Raw genomic sequence first — 26,138 nt, forward strand, 5'->3', positions numbered from 1 at the left:
TTAACTTGTGTCAATAATATTCAGTATCTGTCTCTAGAACACAGTTCAATAAATAGAAAAGGATCGATGTATAAACCTATAAATAATATACATCACTACACCACATCCTTCATTCTCCATTACACCAAGAACACTTCAAAGCACTTACGCCGTGTAAAAGGACTACTGTATTATAAAACAGCCGTTCGGGCCCCACTGGCTGCAGATTTTAAAAAGCACTCTAGCCAGAATGAAGTGCTAGGCCAGAAATACCTGTTTTTGAATATTTTTGCATAGATTTGCATAGTCATTTTCAGAGACAGACAAATTATAAAATTAATTGCTTTCAGTCGCCTACCAAATTCTAGTATCTCCCTGTTCCTCCCCTCTCATTTTTGCTCAGTTTGTCGTTCCTCATTACAGCCAAATTAAGCACAGGCCATAATCAAGTAGCCTTGTTCTAAATAATACTTGAAGATGCAATTGACACGAAGCAATAGGGAGAACAAGGTCTCTTACATTGGCTCAGCTAATCCTCACTCCCCTTCTTTAAAATATACTTTTGAAATAATTGTAGCAGTTGCACAAGCTTGTAAATACGTAATTGTCACAGCTTTGTTTAAAAATATACAGATAACAGATGATTGGTTTTTAAAAGAGATGTATCTATATGGAAAAGCTGCATGCCATATCATTTTAAGCCCCTCTACTGCCAAATACTGTAATTATTCATTAAAGGTACTATAATTAAGATTTATCTAGGGCTCAAACATTTCCTATCCTCTTGGCCTGATTCAAATTTATTTGTAAATATTAGCTTTCTGTTATAATCCAGATGCAGAAGGAGACTAAGGTTTCTATTTTTTGTTTAAAGTCAACCATTGAAATTTGGGACCAGATGCTTCTATGAACAGCACATCCAGATATACATATCTTGCCTTCCAATAAATTTCCCAATTAAAATTTGCTTCAGCAGTTGTACTTAAAAATCATCATCGATCATTTTTCATACCATTCTGAACAGAGGAATTAAAACATTATTTCCCAGAAACGAGCCAGAATGTTTTAGGAGAAGTGTCCTGGGGTTTGGATAATACACCCCAAAACGAAGAAAATATCAAGGTGATCTGAGAACGGGATAGAGGTAGTGAGAATTAGACTAATGGATGAAATCAAATTCAGCAGTAGTGTTTTTGTAGGAGAGCAGCTGGTGTGAAATTTGGATGGACAAAGACCTTTTATATTAATATAAGGAGGTTTTTAGACAAATTCTAGGCATATGAACTTTGGGACTTTGCATTCTCCTTTGCAGAGGTAAATATCACTTCTCTAGTTACAATAATCCTGCAGCCTAACAGTCTGGTACACTTCAGAGAAAGCACAGTCACTCCTTTCTTCACCATGCTGGGCAGGCAACAATCAGGATGTTAAATTTCCCCACAGCCTGTGAAGACGGCCACAGCCACCTCATCTTGTAAGAGTGAAATGGCCTCCATGTTCTGAACGACAATGCACATTAATGGAATCCACTGAAAGAAACAAACAGTTCTGCGCTCTGTGTGTGTATGGTGTTTGTGTGTGTATGATATTTGTGTGTGTATGTGTGTGTATATTCACACACACACACAAATTCACACAAACACCTATGTTTTGGCATTACCCAGTTATCTTTAATCCAGACCGCTCAAACAATTTCGGTTACCTTCTTTGATTTTTGGTTTGGGTAGTAAGGTTTCTGAGATAAAGATGCTATAATTTTTACCATTTCGGCCTAATCACCATACATGTGTGCAGTGCAGGCTGATCCATATCTCTGTCTAGTTTCCCGTTTGCTTCTGAGGGAATGAGAACAGGATGGGTCCTCTGCGAATCGCACCTGGATACTCCATTGTGAGCACACTTACGAAGGGTTTACGGTTGCTTGTCTCACTTGTCTTCAAACCATCTTCTGGACTAGACATAAAAGTGGCCAGGTAGGTATTCATAGATTATGTTACTTTGATCCAGTGACATTATTTCAAGTGAAATGTATCCATGTTGATAGGGAAATTAAATAAGAATTTTGACAATTAGTTTATATCTTAGTTTTAAAAAGTAGAATAGATTAAATCCAGGCATCTCAATTTAGTTTTTTCTTGATTTATCATAAATGTTATTGTTTCTTTCCCATAATGCTAGTTTGTATATGCTACTTAACTTAGCTATCATCATATAATTATCAATACACCCAGCTTTGATGGTCTGGATTCCCTAGTGAACTGTAGCAGAAACTGTTCCAAAACATATCCCATCTCTTGACATTTTTCCCATCCCTATTTTTAATATTGTCAACAGCAAGCCTGACTCCAGGCTTATATTTTTAAGAAGACAGAGCCAGAAAAATGTTCTTTTTATCTTCGGAAAAATCTATAGGCCACTACCTAAGGTAGTATCTTCTGATTTTGCAACGTTTTGATGAATTATAAAATATACTTTGTTTTAAAGCTTTTGAAATCTGCTCATTGAAAATTATATTTGGTTGAAATAAGCCACATATAGTATGCTGCTATTAATAATATTCTATCAAGCGTTTCTGGTTTTTCTACTGAATAATTCCGTGTCCTAAGTTCCATATCCACATTTAAGATATGTCTGATTATTAAAGAAGCAGTTAAAAAGGCATGATGATTTTGTTGTGGATCCTTTCCCTTCCCCTCTATTTCTTTTATTAATTTGTAAAAAGATTTTTAATACATAGACCAGATTGGAGAGGGGGAAAACCACTATTTTTTTTTTTCAAAAAAGAGACAAGAAATTATAACTCTTTGGAATCTTGCATTTGATATTGAAGATTTTTAATATACATAATTTAAAATATTCGGAATTAGAGCTTACATTATTGTTTTGGAATAAGAAGAGCGTTTTTCCATATTCCTTTTGATAGTTGGGGCAGTAAAAGAGTACTATATTTTTTCACTCAAATCTTTACAGGCCAATAAATCTGGACTAAATTAGCATTATTTTGAAGGGATTGCTAACTTTGCAAATGGACTAGAACTTGATTTAGCCCAAACTTGATTGTTGAAAGAGATGAAAAACCTGTTTCATTTCTTTTTTAAACAACCTGATTATGAGTGTGGATTTGCTCAAATGCTTGTTAGCAGTCATTAAATATTTTCAGGTATTTTGAACATGCAACTGTTTCAGAAAGGGCTTCCTAATTAAAGTTTCTAAGAATTATGAAAAGCAGTTTTGTTCTCTATTGCTTTTTCAACGTGTTCCAAAGCAAGAGAAAACCATTGTCTTGGGACCGAAAAAGAGGGAGAAAGCTATCATAGGTAAATATGTTCCCAGCGTTTTCAGTCCAGTCAATAATCTGTTGGTACATTTTATTTTCATTTTGTGCTCTTAGTCGAGTAATCAAATAATGAAATGTATAATTCTTTCTCCTCTCCTCTCCCTCCTCCTGGTCTGTTTAAGACTGAACAACCCATTTTTAAATCATTTTTGGAGAATTTGAATGTTGAATCAGGAATGTCTGTAAATCCCCGTTAGTTCATTTGTAATGAAGGGTGTCTTGGAAGACCCCCCCCCCAGTGTAATTTGAGTTTAGCAAAGTTCCCCATTAGCATATTGTTTGTTTTTTTTTAAGTTTTTTATTTGTAATACAGTTAAAACAAAAATGGACATAACGTGACATTCCAGAATAAATATTCCTAACAATTTGTTCCTCTTAATACATATAATTAATACATCATTCTTAATCTCTATATAAACTTATTCTTCTTCTTAGCATCTTGTTTAAGGAGCACATTGTACGTTAAAGGATTGTTCCTTGTTTTCAGATCTTACAGTTTCTTTGTCTATAAAGCATATACCCCTTATTTTCAGGAAACAACCCCACAGAAAAGATAGAGTGAAGCAGAGAGGGTATGTGGGAAAGAGTATAAACAGAAAGCTCGAACTTCTTTGCTGTTGAGATGGGTTGTGGGAATGTAAAGCTTCATCAGAGGAATATGGGCAAGGTAGAACAAGAGATAAGACAATGTGTTATAGCAGTAGCAGCAGCAGCAGCCTGGCGTATAGAATCCATGGTAAATGGATAATGCCTCTACCTTATACAGACAGAACAAATGGCTTGGCTGATTCCTGTTTTTGTGACAAGCTTACCCTGGGCTTTTAGTTATTTTTTTTTTCTAAAAAATGGTTTAATTCAGGACATGATGGCTATTTGTTTATCGTGTGACAAAGGAGCAATGGCAGAATAGCAGAGTTGGAAGGGACTTTGGGGGTCTGCTAGCCCCTGCTCAGACAAGAAACCTTACCCCATTTCAGACAAATGGTTGTCCAATCTCCTAACAAGGAAAAACTCAGCATGGTCAATTTCCAATGATTGACTTACAATCATTAGTTTAGCTAATTGTTCGAAGTAACAGCTGCATTGAAAAAAATTGACTTATGACCAATCCTCACCCTTATGACCATCATGCCCATGGTTATGTGATCAAAGTTCCGATGCTTGGCAACCAGCATTTATTTACGACTGTTGCAGCCTCCCGTGATTGCTATTTGCGACCTTCCCTGCTGGCTTCCTATAAGCATAGTCTATAGGGAACAGCTGGATTCACTTAACAACCGCACGATTCACTTAACAACTGCAGCGATTTGCTTCACGGTGGCAAAAAAACAGTCATAAAATTGGGCGCGACTCACTTAACCCTCACCTTGCTTAGCAGTGAAAATTCTGGTCTCGTTTGTGGTTATAAGTTTAGGACCACCTGTACCTCTTGAATTTCTGCAATTTTATATAGCTGATAAAATAGAGTTTTCTTTTGGCTCTGGTTGTTGGTTGTTTGCTGGAGCAAAGGGGGAAAAAGCCTGTAATTTGCATGAACTGGAAAAGAAAAAAAAAATCTTCGTACTTTATAACCAATACCTGCAGCAGGTGGCAGCACTTGGCAGGCCTTGTCTGGGGGTCAAGCCTGAGGGTCAATATGTGTGAGAGAGGGGCCACCAGAGAATGTAGGCTAGACAAAAACTAAAAATAAATTGTGGAGAAGAAAAGGATGAACCAGTGCATGTATTTATTCACTGCTTCCTGAAGACACTTTAAACTTGATTTTAGTTTACATCATGATGGAGAATGGTTGGATGGGAGACCACCCAGAAATCTTAAGAGTTGCGGACTGGGTTATTTTTAAAAAAACAAAAAAAAAAACAAATGAAGGATATAAGCAGTGACTAATCACGTATGTATTGCAGCCCAGAAACTATATTGGAAGCATCTATGTAGTCTTTGGGAGCTGAGTTCAAGTTAAGGGGGAACAAGGACTTTCCCAGAGGTGTTTCTCTTGCCTTGGATTTTAGGCTTGACGAAAGAGAATTTGCTTTTGGTGTTTGCTTCAAGGGAGAAAGGCAATCCAGAGAAACCCATATAGGTGGCATGTTGTATCCTTGCATCTCCTCAATTATGAGGGGATTGCCATTGGACTGGCTTCCATGGCAGTCCTTTTAACTAAGGACCTTTTCAAGAGAGAGGTCTCTGAAAGCAGCTCCAGGCTCGCTGCTTCAGCAACACCAGGAGAACTGAGCTGCTTTATCTCTGCCTGGCTCCGCTGTGATGTAGTTTGTTTGGGAGGGAGGTTGTGGTTCTGCTTTCCCTTCGATGGAACTCTTTCCTACTTTTCATTGGCATCTGAGCTTCAGACTCTGGAAAGAGCCAGCTCGCCTGAAGGCTGCCCAGCTGCCCAGACAAAAAGAACAGGAATTTGGTCAGTTGCCCCTTTCTATAGCACAAGAGCAGTTTGCATGCAAAATCCCTCCCTCCCTCCCTCCCTCCCTCCCTCCCTTCCTTCCTTCCTTCCTTCCTTCCCCTCCCTCCCTCCCTCCCTCCCTCATCCATCGGAGTGTTTGTGTTTGCTGCAGGATGTACAGCAGCCCTCCGTGTGGCTGGGATTTCTACTCCTCATTCTCAGCATTTCAGTTTGGCAAAAATAAAGACAATTCCGGATTACTTCCTAGCTGCTTTTGGGGTGGCGAAATGTAGAATCTCTACGCTGCTGTTTCTCAACCTTGGCTGTTTTCTAAGATGTGTGGACTTCAACTCTCAGAATTCCCCAGCTCTCGTAGAGTGACTAAGGTTAGACCGCTTTGCGTAATTGGAATGTCCTGGAGATATGGTGCCTTTGGACTGTAACACATTAAGAGTGCTCACGTGGAAGCATCCATAGACCTGGGGTCCCCAACCCTCAGGCTGTGGATTGGCACCGGGCCCTGGCAAGCCAGAAACCGGGCCGCCAAACAAGCGAAGCCCCATCCACGGGATGCAGTCCGTACGTGAAGCCACACCCCCTCTGGTCCACAGAAAAACCTCTCTCCGTGGAACTGGTCCCTGGTGCCCAAAAGGTTGGGGGCAATAGATAGTCTTTTGAAATATAGGGACACCTTTGATTTCAGTGGCATGCATTTTTCCCCCAGTTTTGCACTGTTACAAACCTTTTGCTTCCTTTATTGCAGTGGTTCTCAACCTTTCTAATGCCGCGACCCCATAATACAGTTCCCCATGTTGTGGTGACCCCCCAACCACTTATACATCACCGTGTGCCAGGGGCGTGGCCAAAGAAAAGGGGGAAAAAATGGCGGACAGCCTTGTTTGGCGACCCCCGTGAAATGGTCGTTCGACCCCAAATGGGGTCCCGACCCACAGGTTGAGAACCACTGCTTTATTGTTTATTGGCTGATGTCACAAAATATGTTAGGTTGAAAAATGAGTTGGCTGGTTTGTGGCAGAGGGAGCTGTGCGAACACAGAAAACCCAGAGTCCGAGGGTAAAGACAGCCATTGGCTGTAATCTGGTGGAGCTGCTGCAAGTTTTGAGCTGAGGTGATCTCCAGTTGTTCCTTGCTGGGTGGAGTTTGGAAGTTTTGTTGATTAAATCATCTGAAGTGAAAACTGTAGCTAATCAAACACGATTTGAAGTCAGCTTGTTTTGAACCATCCCATAGTTAAGTTGTTATCAATAAAAGTAGTATTGGCTCAGACAGTGCAACATGCTGGGGTTAATCCCCTAATAGGAAGCACAGACTTTCTTACAGCTGCAACTTCAGACTCACTGCAGCTTTTTATGCTTAGCTGTGGCTCAGGGTAACGACCACCTTATGGCCATGGTGGATGGCCTTTCTCCATGGCACACTGTATTCTTTGATTGTGTAGTTCAGTGTTTCTCAATCTTGACAATTTTAAGGCATGTGGACTTTAACTCCCAGAATTCCACAGCCAGCAATGCTGGCTGTGGAATTCTGGGAGTTGAAGGCCACATGCCTTAAAATTGTCAAGGTTGAGAAACACTGGTGTAGTTGCTTGCCCTGCAGGGGTGTCTGAAACAAATGCATTGTTAAGTCCCTTGTTTATAAAACAGAAATGCTCAGTTTAATATATGAGGGACATGTGGTTCATATTAAATAAATATCACATTATATAACATACACAGAACTGAACATATGCATGGAATGGTGTGTGTGGATTACCTTGGCGATGTGTATTTAAAGCTGGTACAGCACTGAAAAGGTTCACAGAAGGCAAGATAGCAAACACTTTTGTAATAGGGTTTCAGAACCAGAAACAGTGGAGAGCATTTGAGAAAAATTGGAACAACTAACTAAGTAGGAGAATTTATCCAGTCTCTGCTTTCCTAGACTAGAAAAGGACTAGACTTTCTAATGATGTATCAGCATGTTCCAGTATTGGAGGGCCTGTCACAAAGAAGAAGGGCTCAACCTATTCTCTAAAGCACCTGAAGGCAGGAAAAGAAGCCATGGATGAAAACTAATCAAGGAGAGAAGCAACCTAGAACCAAGGAAAAACTTCCTGAAAATGAAAACAAATAATCAGTGGAATGGCTTGTCTCCAGAAGTTGTGGGTGCTCCAGCATTGGAGGTTTTTAAGAAGAGATTGGACTGACATTTATCTGAAATGGTATAGGGTTTCCTGCTTGAGCAGGGAATGGACTAGAACAGGGCTTTCCAAGCAGTGGTACGGGTACCACCTGTGGTACATTGGCACCTGGCAGGTGGTACGCAACCATCCTAGAAAAGTGGTAGTGGCGGAGGGGAATGAGCTGAACCTGTGGCAGCACCGCACAAGCCTGAGCGAGAGACGGCTGGAGCTGCAGGGCTGTCAGGGCTCAGTGGAAGCGCCAGGATCAGTGCTGCTTTCCAGCTGATCGACGCTTCTTCAGGACTGTCAGAGCTCAGTGGAAGCGCCAAGATCGGCGCCAGGCTCTAGCTGGAGCTCGGCACTAATCCTGGCGCTCCTGCTGAGCCCAGAAGAAGTGCCGATCAGCTGGAATGTTGCAGCATCTCCAGGGTCTTGTGATTTACATTCAGATGCTTGGCAACTGATTCATATTTATGACGGTCCCAGTGTCCCAGGGTCATGTGAAGTGACCAAAACCTACTGCAGCCACCCAGCAGACGGGGGGGGGGGAATAAAAACCAAACACCCCCCACCCCACTCCTGCTGCCAATCCTCAACAGAAATGCTCACAACAATGAAAACCTCGGACAGGAGGAAGAGTGCGGCTGGGCGGGCAGGCAGGTGTCTTGCTCAGCTGTGGCTTGGGGGGCACTTTTTTCAGTGCCATTATAATTTCGAACAGTCACTAAGGGAACTGTTGTAAGTCGACGACTACCTGTAACTTTATCACTTTTTTTTTTTTTGGTCATCAAGTTTTTGACACCTTGCTAGGCGCCTGGTGGTACTCGGATGTTGCGATAGCCTAAAAGTGGTACAATGGGTGAAAAGGTTGGAAAGCCCTATACTAGAAGACCCCCAAGATCCCTTCCAACTCTGCATTTCTGATATTCTGTTTCCCATATTTCTGGCTGGGGGTGGATGTGTCCTTGCATGGTAAACCTCTGGCTTCTGCAAGTATATGTGGATCCTCTAGGAAGCTTGCAACCATGGGCAAATGTAATTATTCATGAGAGGTTTCATGCTGCTGTGGAGAGTGTTGAATCAGGATATTGCAGAGACTGCTGGTCCCCGTCATAACTGTAGGTTTTTGTAGACAAAGAGTATTACTGTTAAACTAGCTTCAGCACTTGTAACGTATATAATAAAAGGAGAGGGAGAGGACATGCTCTTTATAAAAGAGAAAGGAGTTCTCTACAACAGACGTCAGCAGAATATAACTTGTTTCATGGCGTCCAAGGAGAGGAGAGAACTCTACACAATTTCATGGAATGTGGTCTCTTGGGGGTAAGTGTGGTTATTTAAAATAAGAAGAGCAAAATGGAAATGAGCTTTTGAGATGGCTTCAGACGTGAAAATTGTACACTTGCCTGCATTTAGGCATAGGAATAGTGAGAATCTAACTGGCAATTTCTGTAAGTTGACGCTGTTCTCTTTTAGCCTGCCTCACATCTAAGCTCTCTCTCGCTAACGGGTTGGTTAAACGAAGCTACCTTTCAGTGATAAATTTAAACTTTTGGGGGCATGAGTAGGTTGATTAGAACAGTGTTTCTCAACCTGGGGGAAAACCAGGTCTTTGAGGAGTTTGTGGAAGGTCAACAGGATTGGGTCTGTCTGAATCTTGGTGGGTGTACTTCCTGGGTCCCTCCAAGTGACAGTGTTTCACAGAGGTGATCCAGAACATGCCCACCATACCAGATCTGGTGGGATGGGCAGAAACCATCACTCTAATATTCTCATGCTGCTTTTCTACTGTTTTCAGTGGAAACATGGTGGCTTCTAATTCCTACATCTCCTTCATATTTTCTAACAAGATAGGAAATTTGGGTTCTTTTCAAACGTTGAATCTTTCCACGTAGCTCTCTAGGACAGAAGCAGCTCTTCCGGAGGACATATAGGCAACTGTGTTTGCTAAACATTAGAGCACTGGTTCTCAACCTGCGGGTCGGGACCCCATTTGGGGTTGAACGACCATTTCACGGGGGTCGCCAAACAACGCAGTCCGCCATTTTTTCCCCCTTTTCCTTAGCTGTGCTACTCCCTTTTATTCTATTGGCTTTTGAAAGCCAATAGAATAGACTCTCTTGAATAGAGTCTAATTCTATTGGCTTTCAAAAGCCAATAGGAATTGTCCAGGCTGTCTCTGCCCTGCTGAGCCCGCCAAAAGTCCCATTCTGCAAACGGTGCTGCACCAGTTGAGTAGTCCTCGACTTACGACCGGTTGAGTAGTCCTCGACTTACGACCGGTTGGGGGTCGCAGCATTAAAAAGGTTGAGAACCACTGCATTAGATGGACAGTGTTTAATATTTATTTGTTATGTATATGTAGGGGTGTGGGTCTATACATACGTTGTATATAGTATGTAAGGTGTGTATCAAGTATGTGTTCACTTTGAGAGCGGGCAACTAAATTTCATTTTTGATGTGTGCCGTTGTGCCCACAGTAAAAAAAAAATGACAATAAAGGTTATCTCTATCTTATCTCTGGGTGTACCCCTTCCCCAGTTCTTGTTTTGTAATATTTTGATACAGAGAGGTCCAATTTTAAATTGTCAGGAAGTCACTGGAATTCTAGAACAATTATTTCAGAATTCAAAACTGCTAAGAACTGGCTCCAGGACACCATACTGCAAAAGGTAGTGTAGAAATGATAAATAGTAATATTGATCTTTCGGTATGTCCCTTAGGACAGCATTATCAGGCCTTCCAGCTATTAAAAGAAATAAACCTCTCTCCATATAGAGATGGTAAATCTACCATCAGAAAGGAAGTCTCTCATTTTCTAGCTCTCCTTGTTGAGGCCAACAATCTTCTAGGAGACTAACGGAACACAATTTCAAGGAAAGTCTGATTCGAAGTTTACCAAACCGGCTAGCTCTGATAGGGACGAATGTTGGTTTGGTTGGCCAATCAACAAAATAATATTCATGGTGCTTTGGGCTGCAGATCCAGGAAGACCCCATACTCTGAGGTGGTCCCTTTGTAGACTTTCCTGACCAGGTGCTTCCTAGACCTGTAGCTGGGACAAGATTCCTACAGGGGTTTGTAAGGGTAAAATATTATTTTTTTCTCCGCCTCTCTTAAAATTAGCAAAAGGGTCACAGATGCAAGTCTTCTTTCTTGGAAAATTAGAAGATTCTTCAGTGAGATTTGTACTAGCAGGTAATCAGTCCCCCAAACAGCAGGATTGATCTTGACCTGTTACTTTCCACATTGGGAGGTGGTTGGGGGGTGCCCTATGAACAGCTGACTGCCTGGTTTGTTTGGGCTGTCAAAAACCATCAAATACTTGCAGTTTTGCTGACTGGATACTCAGCTTTAGCACGGTTGTATAAAAGCTTTGCATTGGCAAAATATTATACAGGTAGATCTTGACTTAAAACAATTTGTTAAGTGACTGTTTGGAGCTACAACGGGGCACTGAAAAAAGCGACTTACAAGCGTTTTTCACACTTACAACAATTACAGCATCCCCATGTTCACATGTTCAGAATTCAGATGTTTGGCAACCAGCGCCTATTTATGACGGTTGCAGTGTCCTGGGGTCAAGAAACCTCCCGCGGCCTACGGATAGGAGCCAAGGCCTTTTTGGAACAGGTCTCTATCCAGCCCAAATGCAGCGAGAGAGACCCGTGTGGAAAGCTCGAAAGAGCAGTTTCAAGTCAATGGCTTCTCTCCCTGTTGTCTTCTGAGGTTGGTTTTGAGAAGTACGTTGTGTGTGCTGCTCAGCAGCAGTAAGAACGAATAATAGGCTTGTCCTTGCTGAATTTGTTTACAAAGCCCCCCATCCCCAATTCCTTTCAAAGCTGTCTAAATTAGTGGCCATCACCATATCTTGTGCTAGTGGTTTCCCTAAGTTAATTACATCCTTTGCGAAGAAGCTCTGTCTTTTGGTCTATCGTGAATCTGTCCTGCTTAATCTCTGAACAAATAGCTCCTGTTTCAAGGCAGAAAGGGAAGACCGAGAAAGAAGTTGGCAGACTGACAAACGTGTTGCATTCATGGAGGAGGGTGGGTGGGTGGGGTGGGGGCAAAGCACAAGTAGTCCCCGACTTACAACAGTTCATTTAGTGACCGTTTGAAGTTGCAACAGCACTGGAAAAAGTGACTTACGACTGTTCTTCGCAGTGATGACCGTTGAGCATCCCCCATGGTCACGTGATCAAAATTCAGACGCTTGGCAATCGACTCACATTTATGACCGTTGCAGTGTCTCCAGAGTCATGTGAACACTTTTTGAGTAAATGGGAAAGCCAGCTTCATTTAGCAACAGTATTACTAACTTAACAACTGCAGTGATTCACTTAGTGACTGTGGCAATAATATGGGGCAAAACAACTGATTTGCTTAGCAACAGAAATTTTGGGCTTTATTGAGGTCGTAAGTCAAGGACTACCTGTACAGTACGTCTCTTTTTTTCCCTATCAGTTGGGGCTTTGCAAAAGTGAGGGATGCTGGGAAATTTTTTGCTGCACTTGGATACAGAAATGGAGTCAACAAGAAGCAAAAAAAATAATGAATATATGTTCAGTGGGATTCTTCAGTTCAGTGGAGCTTTATTGCCAAAATGTCAATGCAGATTCTCAATCGTCCTGGTCATAATTGTCGCAAAGGTGTTTTTCCAAAAGGCAACTGGACTTCCTTTGTTTTTTTACCTTGAGAACATTTCTCTTCCAAGAAGCCTCTTTAGTTCTGAACTGAACTGAAGAAGCTTCTTGGATGAGAAGCAAAACATTTTCCAAGAAAAAAACCAAGAAAGTCCAGTTTGGGGATTTATTGGCTAAAGTTCAGCAAATGGGATGCTCTGAAGTAAAGGTTTTGCTTTTAGTTCAGTGAAATGGTGGTAATAACATTTGAGATTGTAATGCTTTAGATGAGATTTTGAGCCAAGAATAAGATTTTACATTGACTAACTTTTGTTGGGCCACCCATGACTGTGGAAGTGGGAGAGCTTCCACTTCCACAGAGGTCTTGAGAAAGGAATCCTTCATGCCAGAGTTGAACCAAGTAGTCCTTGACTTAGAACCACAACTGAGCCCCAAATTTCGATTGCTAAACAATACAATTGTTAAATGGGCTTTGCTCCATTTTATGACTTTTCCCCCCACAGTTGTTAAGTGAATCGTTTTGGAGTTAAATTAGTGACACGGTTGTTAAGTGAATCTTGGCTTCCCCATTGACTTTGTTGGAAAGTTGCAAAAGGCGATCACATGATCCTGGGACACTGCAACCGGCATAAATACATGCCCGTGGCCAAGTGTCCGAATTTTGATCACATGACCATGGGGATGATGCAACGGTTGTAAGTGTGAAAAACAGTCATAAATCACTTCTTTCAGTGCCGTTGTAACTTCAAACGGTCACTAAACGAACAATTGTAAGTTGAGGATTATGTGTACTTGATTAAGAGCCTTTTGCACAGGGCAGACTATCAAAGAAGGCACTGGGCCCACAAGGGGCACAGATTAATTTGAATTGTGAGACTGGACAGGCATTAACAATCTGATAGATTCAGTCAGCCTGCTACCCCAAGATTCAGATGTTGCAAGCTCTCAATCTTCTGTGCAGGTGCAACATAGCATTTTATTTTTATTTTTTGAAATGTCAGCTGTCCGTGTTTTCAGAAGGATGCATATACATGTTTTAAATAAATCGAAGATATAAAACAAGGAATGTGGATGGCTGCACTGGTGATTTAAGGTTCAACCTCCAATTGAATCAGTTGGGAGCGAAACTTGAGAGTGCAAAGCCTGAGCAGTTCCGATGAGAACTGCAGATTTTTAGCTGCTCTAATGGGAGAAATAATGCCTTATTAGACCAGTGAATAGATAGGAGCTTAGGCTATCTTGGCAACGATAACCGTCCTTTCTGATCAATAATACATAATAAACACCACGTCATTAAATAATTCATTCGCAGCAAATAATTTCTGTGCCCTGAGGAAAAGAAGAAAAGCCAGCTCTTTAATGCCCCGCTGGGCCAGCCTTGTGGTTTGCAGTGATTAATTAGTTTTATTTCATAATTAGGCTTTATTCTACTGCCCTGATAGAAAATTCCCTTGCAGAAAAACTAGCTTGAAACCCATGGGGGTTTAATAAGAAAGAAAATAGATCAGTGCTTATCAAATTGGACCTGATGTTTAATTTAGTTTCCTTCCTTCCTTCCTTCCTTCCTTCCTTCCTTCCTTCCTTCCTTCCTTCCTTCCTTCCTTCCTTCCTTCCTTCCTTCCTTCCTCCCTCCCTCCCTCCCTCCCTCCCTCCCTTCCTTTCTTCCTCCCTCTCTCCTTCCTTCCTTCTTTCTCCCCATCCTCCCTCTCCTCCCTCCCTCCCATCCATTTGTCTATCCATCCCTTCATTGTAAATAATCTTCTCTCATCCACACACAGCACTATAAAATCTATTTTAGAGCCAACTTTGTTGCTACAGTTTGTGTGCATGCGTATGTATTTGTTTGTTTTGTCTGGAATTTTTAAAAAGGAGGAGCAGGGATGTGTGGCAAATTCCACCATGATCATGAAGGTCCCTGGATTGCAGGAGGCCTAGATTTGCATATTTTGGTCCTATCCCAAGTGCACAATTGCAAAGTCCTGATTTGTAGCTTCCCACTATCTATGCCTCCCCTCCCATTGTCCTTTCCTAGAATAAAGCATTGGGCTATAACTGAGCCTGCTAACTAGATTTCTGGAGCAGATTTTCACAGATTCAGCAATTCCTGACTGAGGATGTTGGGCTATACAGTTGTTCAGTTTCCCATCCACATTTATTCTGATCCAGCAGTTTGAAAGCAAGGGAAGAGAGAAGAAGTTAAGGTTATACTGTAGATTTTTATTTCTTTTTTTCTTTACGGATGTGTGCGTGTCCTGCCTGGGTATACAGTAGAACAGTTTCTCTTCCTTTGACCCTTGTTTGGTCTCTTGTTAGTTTCAGAATGAGTCGTGTTCCTCCTTCTGCCGAAAAAGACATTGGCAAATAGCTGCCATACACAATGAGATATTATGCACATCAGTAGCATCCCTGTGTGCAGGTATTCAAGTTTGCAAACATTAACAGAGGTGTACATTTGAGCACAGCGCCCAGCAAGCGCGCACTTTCCTTGCTTCCTGACGGTTGGCAGATATTTCTGGACAAGCTACACCTACAACCCAATGGGCTGTTATTTTGCTCAAAACCCTTGGGAGTACATGTGAATGTAAAATACATTTCAAATGGGCAGGCACGCTGCTTTTAAAATAAGACAGCATACTGGAAGGTATATCTGCGGACGTGAAGGTTATTTTACCCAGCAACAAAACACTCTCAACTGTTCTTGAAAATGAGACACCCAGGCATGCTTTTATAGGACTCTGCAATCTTCCTATATCAGGCTAAATCTTCATCTTATTCACCATCCTCTTTCCAAAAACGACCCATGAGAACGCCTCGAGAAGCCCACAAGCCAGATTTCAAGGAGTCTTCTCCTTGGATCCTCGGCACATGAGTAGGTCTTGGCCTAATCTGGGGCTTTCCTCTATCCACTACAATTTGACTTCAGTGCATTTGACAATGCAAATTCTATTTGCAGTCAAAAGGCAACTGGACTTTTCCTCCCCTTGAAGACGTTCCGCTTCTCATCTGAGAACCTGAGGAAGCTTCTGGGACGAGAAGCAAAACGTCTTCAAGGAAAAAGCAAGTCCAATTGCCTTTTGAAAAAAGCACTTTTGGGACAATCGTAACCTGGGTGACTGAGAATCTCCATGGACCTTGACCTCTTCTGCTTTCTCTTTTTTAATTTGGTCCCTTAAAACTGGAAGACAATTTATATGTTCCTTTATTCCGACTGGAAGAGTAGTTTGAAAAAAAAAAAAGAGAGAGAGAGAGAGAGAGAGAGAGAGAGGCAACTTGTATATTTTCTTTTCTGGAAGAACAGGCCTGGCAGGTTTGAATAAACTCACCCCAAACCTGCCTGTCCAGTGACCATGATGAGATACGCTGCCTCTTTGACCATTTTCAATCCTGAAAAAAAAAGCCATAATTATTGATGTCTCCAGACCCAGGGAAACGAATTAAAAACCACTGGAGCAGAATCATTAACATAAATACTGTTACTTACTTCGAATGCATCAAGAGATGTAATTCTCCTTTACTGCACGTTTTATAGCGTGGATGAATTTCCTACCTTGGTCTACGGGTGCCGGTTTGTCTGCATCGCCTCAGATGTATGACTTTGGGGATATGTGCTATATTGTTCTGTTTCTCGCTGGTTTGTCCCAGACATGATTCTGTTGTGTTTTTTTTTCCTCTCTTTCTCTCTTGCTCATTTTTAGTCCTTGGCATATTTTGTGGCCAATGGAAATATTAAGCTCCTCTCACCAATCATGTCTCTTAGCCATTATTCCTTGCCTGCCCTTGTGACCTTTACCACGATGGTTTCGAATTCATATTTATGGGGTCATAAAAGGTGAGGGTGGAGGAGGAGTGGCAACACAATGGGATCCAGGGCAAACATGACCCCCACCGTACCCTATACATTACCAGCCATATGGACACTCCAACCAATACTTGCAATATAGTCTCCGTCCAATCCAGCAATATGCAATTGTGGATCATGCCTGGAAGTACACAAAGCACCGAATTAATTAAACACGATCAAATGGCTCAGCATTGATGCCGTCTCTGCTCTATCTTATCCATGCATCCATGCTCATGAAAGGAAAAGGGGAGGGGGGGAAAACCGGCTTGGAGTTGAAAGAGAGGCTTTGCTACGGTAGGTGTAAAAACGTAGTTGCGGCTGAATGCCGTTGACTTAGCGGTGAGGCCTAGAGGGAGGTTGAAAAAGTCAGGATGGCGGCCACAGTCATGTGACCAGAGCTCCGCCCCTTTTTTCTGCACATGCCGCGACTTCACAATCCTTGAATCTCATGAAATAATTTGTGACAGAATGGCCTACCGATTGAGGTTTCTGCAGTCTGTATCTTTGCTGCAGAAAAGAAAAAAGGAGAATCAGCCTCTTATTTTTAGAGGCATCAATATTACTGAATAGGTTTGAAGTTTTGTGTGGCTTCTTTAGCCCCCCCCCCACACTTAGTGTGATGCCTTATTCTTTATATTCATTGCTTGAGTGGGCGGGACATTTATGAGTCCCCATTACAAGTAGCCTCAACTTACAACCACAGCTGGGACCAGAATTTGTGTTACTAAGTAAGACGGTTGTAAAGTAAATTACTCTCGATTTTGCAATCTTTTTTTTTTTTGCCACGGTTCTTAAATGAAACACTGCATTTGTTAAGTGAGTCACAAAGTCGTTAAGCAAATCTGGCATCCTCCGTGGACTTTGCTTGTCAGAAGCCAGCTAAGAAGGTGGTAAATGGCAATCACATGATCCTGGGAGGGCCGCACTGATGATGTTACCTAGTTTGGTCATGAAACATCTGCAAGAAAACCACCAAGCTCAGAAAGCACCAAGCACCCACAGTTCAACCCTGAGTTACAAATATTCTCTTCTGTCGGTAAATTACTTTGGAACTGAGTATGTAGTAAAGATTTTTGTAAATTGCAAAAGTGTACTTTTTTCAGACTCAATTGCTATCTGCCATACATCTGGCACAGATGTGGACTTAAACTTGAAAATTTGTTCTAAAAGCAAAGGCATTCAGGAGGCACGATTGCTACCTGTGAGGCTAGTTTTCAGTGCTGGTAGTGATACCTCACTTAAAGCCAGATTTAAGTTACAACTTTAAACTTGAAGTATAAATAAGATCGCAGTCCCTAAACTTCCCTTTAGTCCCTTGTAATCCTCACATAGCTTGATCTCTTTCTAATGTTCTTAAGTCACTTTATATTGAACAGAGTAAGAAAGTTGCTCACTCAGAAAGCTGGATCCATGCCCCCATCTTTGCTGTCCTATATTTTCTTGGTTGTAGCTCTATGACAGTGTTTCTCAACTTTGGCAATTTTTAAGGCGTGTGGAGTTGAAGCCCACACACTATAAACTTGCCGAGATTGAGGACCACCGCTCTGTGGGAATGAAAACTATTTCCAAAACAAAATCTGGTGTTAGGACTTCGTTCTGGTGGAGACTTAACCTCTGTGGGGCTAAAACTGTGAATTCTCCAGACCAAACTGATGCCTGACAACTGACCTTCCCCCAGATCCTCTTTTGTAGACATGGCAGACTGCAAAAAGACTCAAAATGCCAGGTTGCATTAAAAACAAACAAACAGATGTTTCTAGATCTCAGGATTCCAGCTCCCAATTTTCACTGAGGCAGGAATGGCCAATGGTTGAAAAACAATCATTTGGACTGCCTAGCTTTGGGATAGAAAATAGTGTTGCAGTTGTGAACCTTTTTAAAACAAGGATGATTAGAGGTGGGCTATTAAGACAAACCAGTTTACCCGGGGTCTCCAGTTTGGGGGCCTTTGGCCCTGAAGAACCAACTGGCAACGAGCAGGTGTTCCCTATTTTTCATAGACTGCACGTGGGTCTTTTCCTATCCCTGCTAACCCACAGCCCATGTATTTCCCATTGCCCTGTTCTTGTCGATAAGTTAATTGTCCAGGGTCAAGGTTATTGACAGCCTGATTAGTGCCCCTGTCAACTCTCTACTACGCTAATCTAGGCGACCACAGCCTAGAAACACCAGCACATTGATTGGGGGGGGGGATTCCCAGTGACCCCCGCACTGACACATTGATCTGGCTCCGGGGAACGGGTGCTCCGTCAACGCCTCGCAGCAAGCCTTCCTGTCCGAACCATTTCTAGTCAACCCCACACTTAGAAGCCAGTCTGGGAGGAGTCAAGGTTTGCCTTTGTAGCCAAAGGACTTTCTTTTATATATATAAAATATCCAGTGCATCGTCCCTTGCTCTAGCCATTAGGCCACAGTTGCCTCCTCCGAAAGGGCCGAAAGAGCAGCGTCTGATCCACTTGCAACCTCAGTTTGAGACCCAGTTTTGAAGTGGGCCACTCTGGAGCTGCACTGCCTGTATGATGATGATAATAACAACAACAACAACAAATATGTTGGAAGGGACCTTGGAGGTCATCTAGTCCAACCCCCTGCTCAACTTAAAGTTGACGAGCTTAAGTTGAGCCTCTTTGATCTCCTTCCCAAATAAGGCCCGGGATAATATAACAGAATAACAGAGTTGGAAGGGATCTTGGAGGTCTTCTAGGCCAACCCCCTGCTCAGGCAGACATTTCAGACAAATGGCTGTCCAATCTCTTCTTAAACACCTCCAGTGATGAAGCACCCACAACTTCTGGAGGCAAGTCGTTCCACTGATTAATTGTTCTAACTGTCAGGAAATTTCTCTTTAGTTCTAGGTTGCTTCTCTCCTTGATTAGTTTCCATCCGTTGCTTCTTGTCCTGCCTTCTCTTTGGAGAATAGATTGACCCCTTCTTCTTTGTGCAGCCCCTTAGACATTGGAACGCTGCTATCCTGTCACCCTTAGCCCTTTTCATTAAACTAGGCATACTCAATTCCTGCAATTGTTCCTCATATGTCCTAGCCTCCAGTCCCCCGATCATCCCCATTGCTCTTCTCTGCACTCTTTCTCAACGTCTTTATTATATTGTGGCGATCAAAACTGGATGCAGTATTCCAAGTGTGATTTTACCAAGGCATTATAAAGTAGTACTAACACTTCACATGATCTTGATTCTGTCTCTCTGTTAATGCAGCCCAGGATTGCATTGGCTTTTTGGCAGCTGCTGGCTCATATTTAAATGATTGTCCGCTAGGAGTCCAAGGTCCCTCTCACAGTTATTACTGTTGAGCCAGGTACCACCTATTCTATATTTGTGCATTTTGGTTTTTCTTGCCTAAACGTAAAACCTTATACTGAATTTCATTTTGTTAGACAGGGCCCAGTTTATATGGTCCTGGAGACCTCAAACCCTTCCTTTGCAGCCCCCCCCCCAGGTTGCCTCTGATTGCTCCTACTAAAAATAACTGGTCACCACTTTAAGGCAAGGCAAACCAGCATCTGGCTTACAATCGCCTAAGGTGCTTCAAAACCTCAAGAAATACTTCAAAAACATTTCCCCAAGGCTAGGTCAAATGCCAGCTTTTCTCAATTTGCATCATGGCAGTTCCTGTTGTGTCTCCCTCCCAGATTTTAAGCATGATGTTCAGCCATCAAAAGCTTTGCCACCCTGATTGAAGGGGCACCCTGATTGTCTCCCTTTGAGGAGACCCCATCTCTAATACTTAATCTTAGGCCTCTTCTACGTTTTCAGGCATCTCCTACCTGGTCCTTAGCAACTTTAAGACGTTAAACTTTAAAGTCATGCTGGCTGGGGAATTCTGGGAGTTGACATCCACAAGTCTTAAAGCAAGGTTGCAGACCCCTGCTTTATGGGACTTTGAGCTGCATTAAGACAGGGAAAACCCTCCCATCAGTTCCACTTGCCAGGGCTCTACTGTAACCGCTGACTCCCCTCAACATTTCATATCCTCCTGTTTTCCTGGAGTGGCTCTCAACTCTTTGCTTCTCCTTCAATCCCAGCTGCTCCTGAGAATGAATCCTAAGAAAGCACCAGGGCATCTGTTGCTACAGCAAATGCATTCTGCCCATCCATTTGTTTCAAAATGCTGTCCTAAGCAACGCCCGCCCGGCTGTTTAGCTTTTCCCAAAGTCAGCCCTTCTCCCCCATTTAATTCCCAGGGCCCTTTGCCCGGAGAACAGAGTCAAGCATCCCTTTTGCAAAATGGTTTTTTTCCTGCCCAGGAAGCCAGGCTTTTGATTGACCCAGAATCCTAGATTTTATTCCATTGTGGCCCCAGAAGGGCGCTCAGAAAAAAGACAATCTTAATAACTCTGCAGAGGAAGACAGAGAAAAACCTGCATAGCTTCCTCTCCAAGGAGATCGAAGATGTAAGAGTTTCTCCCTCTGTCCCCCAAATACACGCTTCCTCCAGCTTTTAAGTTCTCTAGCGCAAGTCTGGGGTTCCCCTTATCCCTCCCACCCCCCACCCCCTGCCATCACTTACACAAATATTGACGCTAATGGCTGTGTAACAGGATGTAGAACATCCCAGCCTTCTAATTGTTGTGACTGGGGATCGGCAGGCCGATTAAACGGCATTGATTTTCTCATACTAACCGCATTGATTTTTAAATTTCCTATTGATTCCTGCCCTAAATCTCTTTAAGCAAAGACTTCACTCCGCAGATGACATCGGCTGATTAGCAGGAACAACTGTGGGTGTGCGCCATCGCCAGGGGTGGGATGGGGAGGGCGGGGGCAAGGGGCAGGGGTGGGTGGGTTAGGTCGATTCTAAAGGGGGGCTGAGAATCAGGAGTGCGGAAAGATGAGTGGGCAGAAAAGGGCTACAGGTGGAAAGGAAAGATTTTGGCCTAAGTCACTGAAGCCGAAAGGCAAGGTGTATTTTGGAATAATGGATGTGTGTATGTGTGGGGGAGTCACAAGTGCGCTTGTGAATTCTTCTGCTGGTCCGTGGCAAAACCGAAAACCACTTTTATTCACACAACAGCCTCTCTCTTCCTTTTTTCACAGGAGTACTTTGAAATATTTGCTGTGGGGACTGCCAAAAAAGAAAAGAGAGAAAAAAGATAGAGGAAGATATATTTCTCCTTATCCTTTTCCAAGACTGGTCTTGACAAATTTCCCTGGCTTTTTTTAGGGTTGAAATATTTATTTCTGAGAATAGCCCTGACTTCAAAAAAACAGAGGCCCTTTGTATCCATTTTTGTGATACCGGGCATGTTTAGCTATGTATAGCTCTATCTATATCGGCATGCATACAGGTAGTCCTCAACTTACAACAGTTCGTTTAGTGACCGTTCGAACGGCACTGAAAAAAGGGACTTACAACCGTTTTTCACACGCACGACCGTTGCAGCCATCCCGATGGTCACGTGATCAAAATTCAAAGGCTTGGCAGCTGACTCATATTTATGATATTTGCAATGTCCCGGAGTTACGTGATCCCCTTTGGGAACCTTCTGACAAGCAAAATCAATGGGGAAGCCAGTTTCACTTATTAACCGTGTCACTAACTTAACAACTGCAGTGACGCGCTTAACAGCTGTGGCAAGAAAGGGCGTAAAGTGAGGCAAAACTTACTTAACAAATATCTCAGTTAGTAATGTCGGTCTCAGTTGCGGTCACAAGTCGAGGGCTGCCTGTAGTTGCTGCAGTGCATGCACAGATGTTGCACTTTGGAGTGCCACTTTTTCAGTGGGCACCAGTGTGTCATCTCCAGTGGCTTTCTTACCCACAACGTGCTCATTTTCCTAACACAGAGTTTTTCTCTCTTTAGGTGCTGGACTGGACTGGAGTGAATGTACTACAGCTGCTACTTCTGCCTCAAAGGTCAGTGATTCTCTGAAGTCTGTTTCTGGGGCCAGTGGGGAACCGGCTGAATTCCCCTCCTAAAGAAAAAAAATAGAGGAAACACCTGCTATAAAAAAACAACAAGAAAAAACCCACATTTTTATTACACTTCTCTTACAGATATATGCAGAAATCTAATACAGGTAGTCCTCGACTTACACCAGTTCATTGAGTATCCGCTCAAAGTTACAACAGCACTGAAAAAAGGGACATGACTGTTCCTCACACGACTGTTGCTGCATAACCACGATCAAAATTCAGACACCTGGCAACTGACTCATATTTATGATGGTTGCAGCATCCTGGGGTCATGTGATCACTCTGTGTGACTTTCCGACAAGCAAAGTCCATGGGAGAAGCCAGATCCACTTAACAACCGTGTCACTAACTTAACAACTGCAGTGATTCCCTTAACAACGGTGGCAAGGAAGGTTGTAAAATGGGGCAAAATACACTTAAGAAACGTCTCATTTAGCAATATGAATTTTCGACTCAGTTGTGGTCGTAAGCCGAGGACTACCTGTAATGGCTTTCCTGGGAAAATTGATGGACAGAAATAACTTGGGGCAGAGAAGCATTCTATGGAGAGAAGCATTTCTCTCCAACTGAAGCCCTCTAGAGATCTTTTGGGCTAAAACTGGATTTTTCTCACAGGATACGGTCAACTTTATATCTATCCGTGATGCACATGAAAACAGATAAAGTTTTGATTCCACTGGGGCAGCTGCCCTTTTTGACTTTCTGGACTACACCTGCAGTTGCACACCTCTGGCTACAAGTCTCACCCTCCCCCATCAGCGTGGCCATTATATTTGCTTGAGGGTATTGATCCCTGTAATCAAATCGATTTAGACCAGTGGTTCTCAACCTTTTTAATGCCACGACCCCCAACCGATTGTAAGTTGAGGACTACTCAACCGGTCGTAAGTCGAGGACTACTCAACTGGTGCAGCACCGTTTGCAGAATGGGTCTTTTGGTGGGCTCAGCAGGGCAGAGACAGCCTGGACAATTCCTATTGGCTTTTGAAAGCCAATAGAATTAGACTCTATTCAAGAGAGTCTATTCTATTGGCTTTCAAAAGCCAATAGAATCAAAGGGAGTAGTACAGCTAAGGAAAAGGGGAAAAAAATGGCGGACTGCGTTGTTTGGCGACCCCTGTGAAATGGTCGCTCGACCCCAAATGGGGTCCCGACCCACAGGTTGAGAACCACTGATTTAGACAGTTTCAGGTTGGAGAAAAATGACCTAGGCCAGGGGTAGGCAACCTTGGCTCTTTTATGACTCGTGGACTTCAACTCCCAGAATTCCTGAGCCAGCATGGCTCAGCATGGAAAGCTCTCCCTTTCCCCTCAGCGTGGCTGGCTCAGGAATTCTGGGAATTGAAGTCCACGAGTCATAAAAGAGCCAAGGTGGCCCACCCCTGACCTAGGAGTTTATGGAATGTATAATCCTTTTTTGACCTACTCCGTCACTCCATGCTGTTCCCTGAGTCAGATGCCATCATCCCAGCTCCAAATAGATCAGGTAGTCCTCACCTTACGACCATTCTTATAGCAGCTCTTTGAAGCCACGACGACTTATGACAGGTCTTCGTACTGGTGATCCTTGCAGCATCCCCACCATTACGTGATTAAAATTTGGTCGCTTGGCAACCAGCATGCATTCACCAGGGCTGCTGCGTCCCAGGGGCCTGCAATCGCCATTTGCAATCTTCTCAGCTGGCTTCCAACAGGCAAAGTCAACAGGGGAAGCTGGATTCGCTTAAAGACCACGATTCACTTCACAACTACAGTGATTTGCTTAATAGCCGTGGCAAACAAAACAAACAAACAAAAAAAGATTGTAAAAACAGCTAGGGCTTACTTAACAACCGGTTTAATGAGCAACAGAAATTCTGGTCCCAATTATTGTCGTAACTCGAGGACTACCAAGAGAGGTTCTCGTAGGATAGAGGGGAAGTGAATTTGAGCCAGGCAGTGAAGAATGTAGATATTCTTCAACCGCTTTTTCCCTGAAAAATTGGACTGCTCATGCTGGCGGGGGAATTCTGGGAGTTGAAGTCCACATATCTTAAATTTGCCAAGGTGGAAAACATTGCCCCAGAGCAGGGGTAGGCTACCTTGGCTCTTTTATGACTCGTGGACTTCAACTCCCAGAATTTCTGAGCCAGCTATGCTGAAGGGAAAGGGAGAAGTTTCCAAGCTGAGCCATGCTGGCTCAGGAATTCTGGGAGTTGAAGTCCACGAATCATGAGGGAGCCATAGATCCCCCATGCTGGCTCAGGAATTCTGGGAGTTGAAGTCCACGAGTCATAAAAGAGCCAAGGTGGCCTACCCCTGCCCCAGAGGAATAAACCTTAACATGATCGTGAGAAAAAGCCCTGAGCCTCCTTTCAGTTCTGTCTGTCCTGTGTTCTCCTATCTCATCTTTCAAGTTTTCTTATTATCCCCTCCTTGTCATCAGTAGCACTAACTGATGCCCTTCTAGAAGCACTCTTAAGCCCGGGGTGCACCAATGATCCTTTACCATCCTTCATATGGATCAGTGGTTCTCAACCTTTCTAATGCCGTGACCCCATAATACAGTTCCCCATATTGTGGTGACCCCCAACCGCTTATACATCACCGGGTGCCAGGGGCGTGGCCAAAGAAAAGGGGAAAAAAATGGCGGACAGCCTTGTTTGGTGACCCCCGTGAAATGGTCGTTCGACCCCAAATGGGGTCCTGACCCACAGGTTGAGAACCACTGATATGGATGCTGTAGGTTTTTGCATGCTGCAGGCACAAAATAAAGACATAATATTCAATAGTCCCATCAAAGCAGGACTCCCAAGACGTTACAGAGCAGGAGTCTCTAAACCTGGCCACTTTAAGACTTGTGGACTTCAACTCCCAGAATTCCCCATTCAGCATGGCTGGCTGTGGAATTCTGGGAGTTGAAGTCCACAAGTCTTAACAGTTGCCAAATTTGGAGACCCCCTGTACGGAGGAAGCCCTAATGGTTAAACTGCATAAAACTAAAGACTAGACAAGTTCAAAGTGTGTGAGGGAAATATTGTGTGAGGGAAATATTTAAAAAAAAAAAAAAACAATGCCAGCTGAAAAGATAGAAGGCATTCTTAATGGAATAAAAATGCAAGGATTTTGGAATTCTTTTTCATGTCTGCTATAGCTTCTCTACATAACACTTTCTGCTGGCAGCTCCAAACAGTAAATATGTCGCGGAGCTCAAAATCAGCCTTGTATAACCTGGTAGTGCCCTCCAGATCTGCTGGGTTACAACTCCCCATTGTCCCTTAACATGCTTAATGTCTGCAGAAAGCAACAGGTTGAGGAAGGTTGAACTCAATCGAATCTCCTGTGGAAATTCTCTTCTGAGGACAGCTGCCCTAGTGAGGAAGGCTGTTTAATCCTTTCTTCCTTCCCTAATCCATAACTGCTGTTAGCTATACAGAGGAAAATATATAGGCGCAACCCAGATGAATGTTTTCTCCTTGGCAGCTAACAGCAGCTGCTATCTCGATATGTGATTTGCAGTCTGGAATCAGCATTATCAGGGCGGTTAAGTCTGCTGCCCAAACCTTAGTTCTACTAAATCTACCTGTGGCTCTTAGTGGGCAAAAAAAAAAAAAAAAAAAAGGAAAAAGAGACTGAAAGATGTTGGGAGTAGTATTAATAGAACTCTGAGGTCATATCTGGTTTGATTGTAAGCAAGAGCCATCGCTATGAGAGAGACAGAGAGAGAGAGAGAGAGAAGGAAGGAGAGAAGGAGAGGAAGAGAGAGAGAAGGAAGGAAAAAGAGGGAGAGGGAGAGAGAGAAGGAAGGAGAAAGAGGAAGAGAAAGAAGGAAGGAGAAAGAGGGAGAGGGA

At 43.0% G+C, this 26,138-nt stretch overlaps 1 protein-coding gene across 6 annotated transcripts in view; it reads left to right on the top strand.

Moving 5' to 3' along the window:
* The window catches only part of POU2F2 (POU class 2 homeobox 2), a 136,957-nt gene that overhangs the window by 23,673 nt on the left and 87,146 nt on the right, over nt 1-26,138 (top strand). For all 6 annotated transcript variants that reach the window (XM_039352160.1, XM_039352157.1, XM_039352154.1 and 3 more), the window contains one exon: nt 22,196-22,248. In XM_039352160.1, the coding sequence (XP_039208094.1) occupies nt 22,218-22,248 (31 nt within the window). In that variant the 5' untranslated portion in view covers nt 22,196-22,217. The remainder of the gene's footprint in view (nt 1-22,195; nt 22,249-26,138) is intronic.

The sequence above is a fragment of the Crotalus tigris genome, unplaced genomic scaffold, assembly GCF_016545835.1.
Source record: "Crotalus tigris isolate CLP2741 ecotype Arizona unplaced genomic scaffold, ASM1654583v1 scf7180000018413.2111637, whole genome shotgun sequence".
NCBI classification, from domain to species: Eukaryota; Metazoa; Chordata; class Lepidosauria; order Squamata; family Viperidae; genus Crotalus; species Crotalus tigris.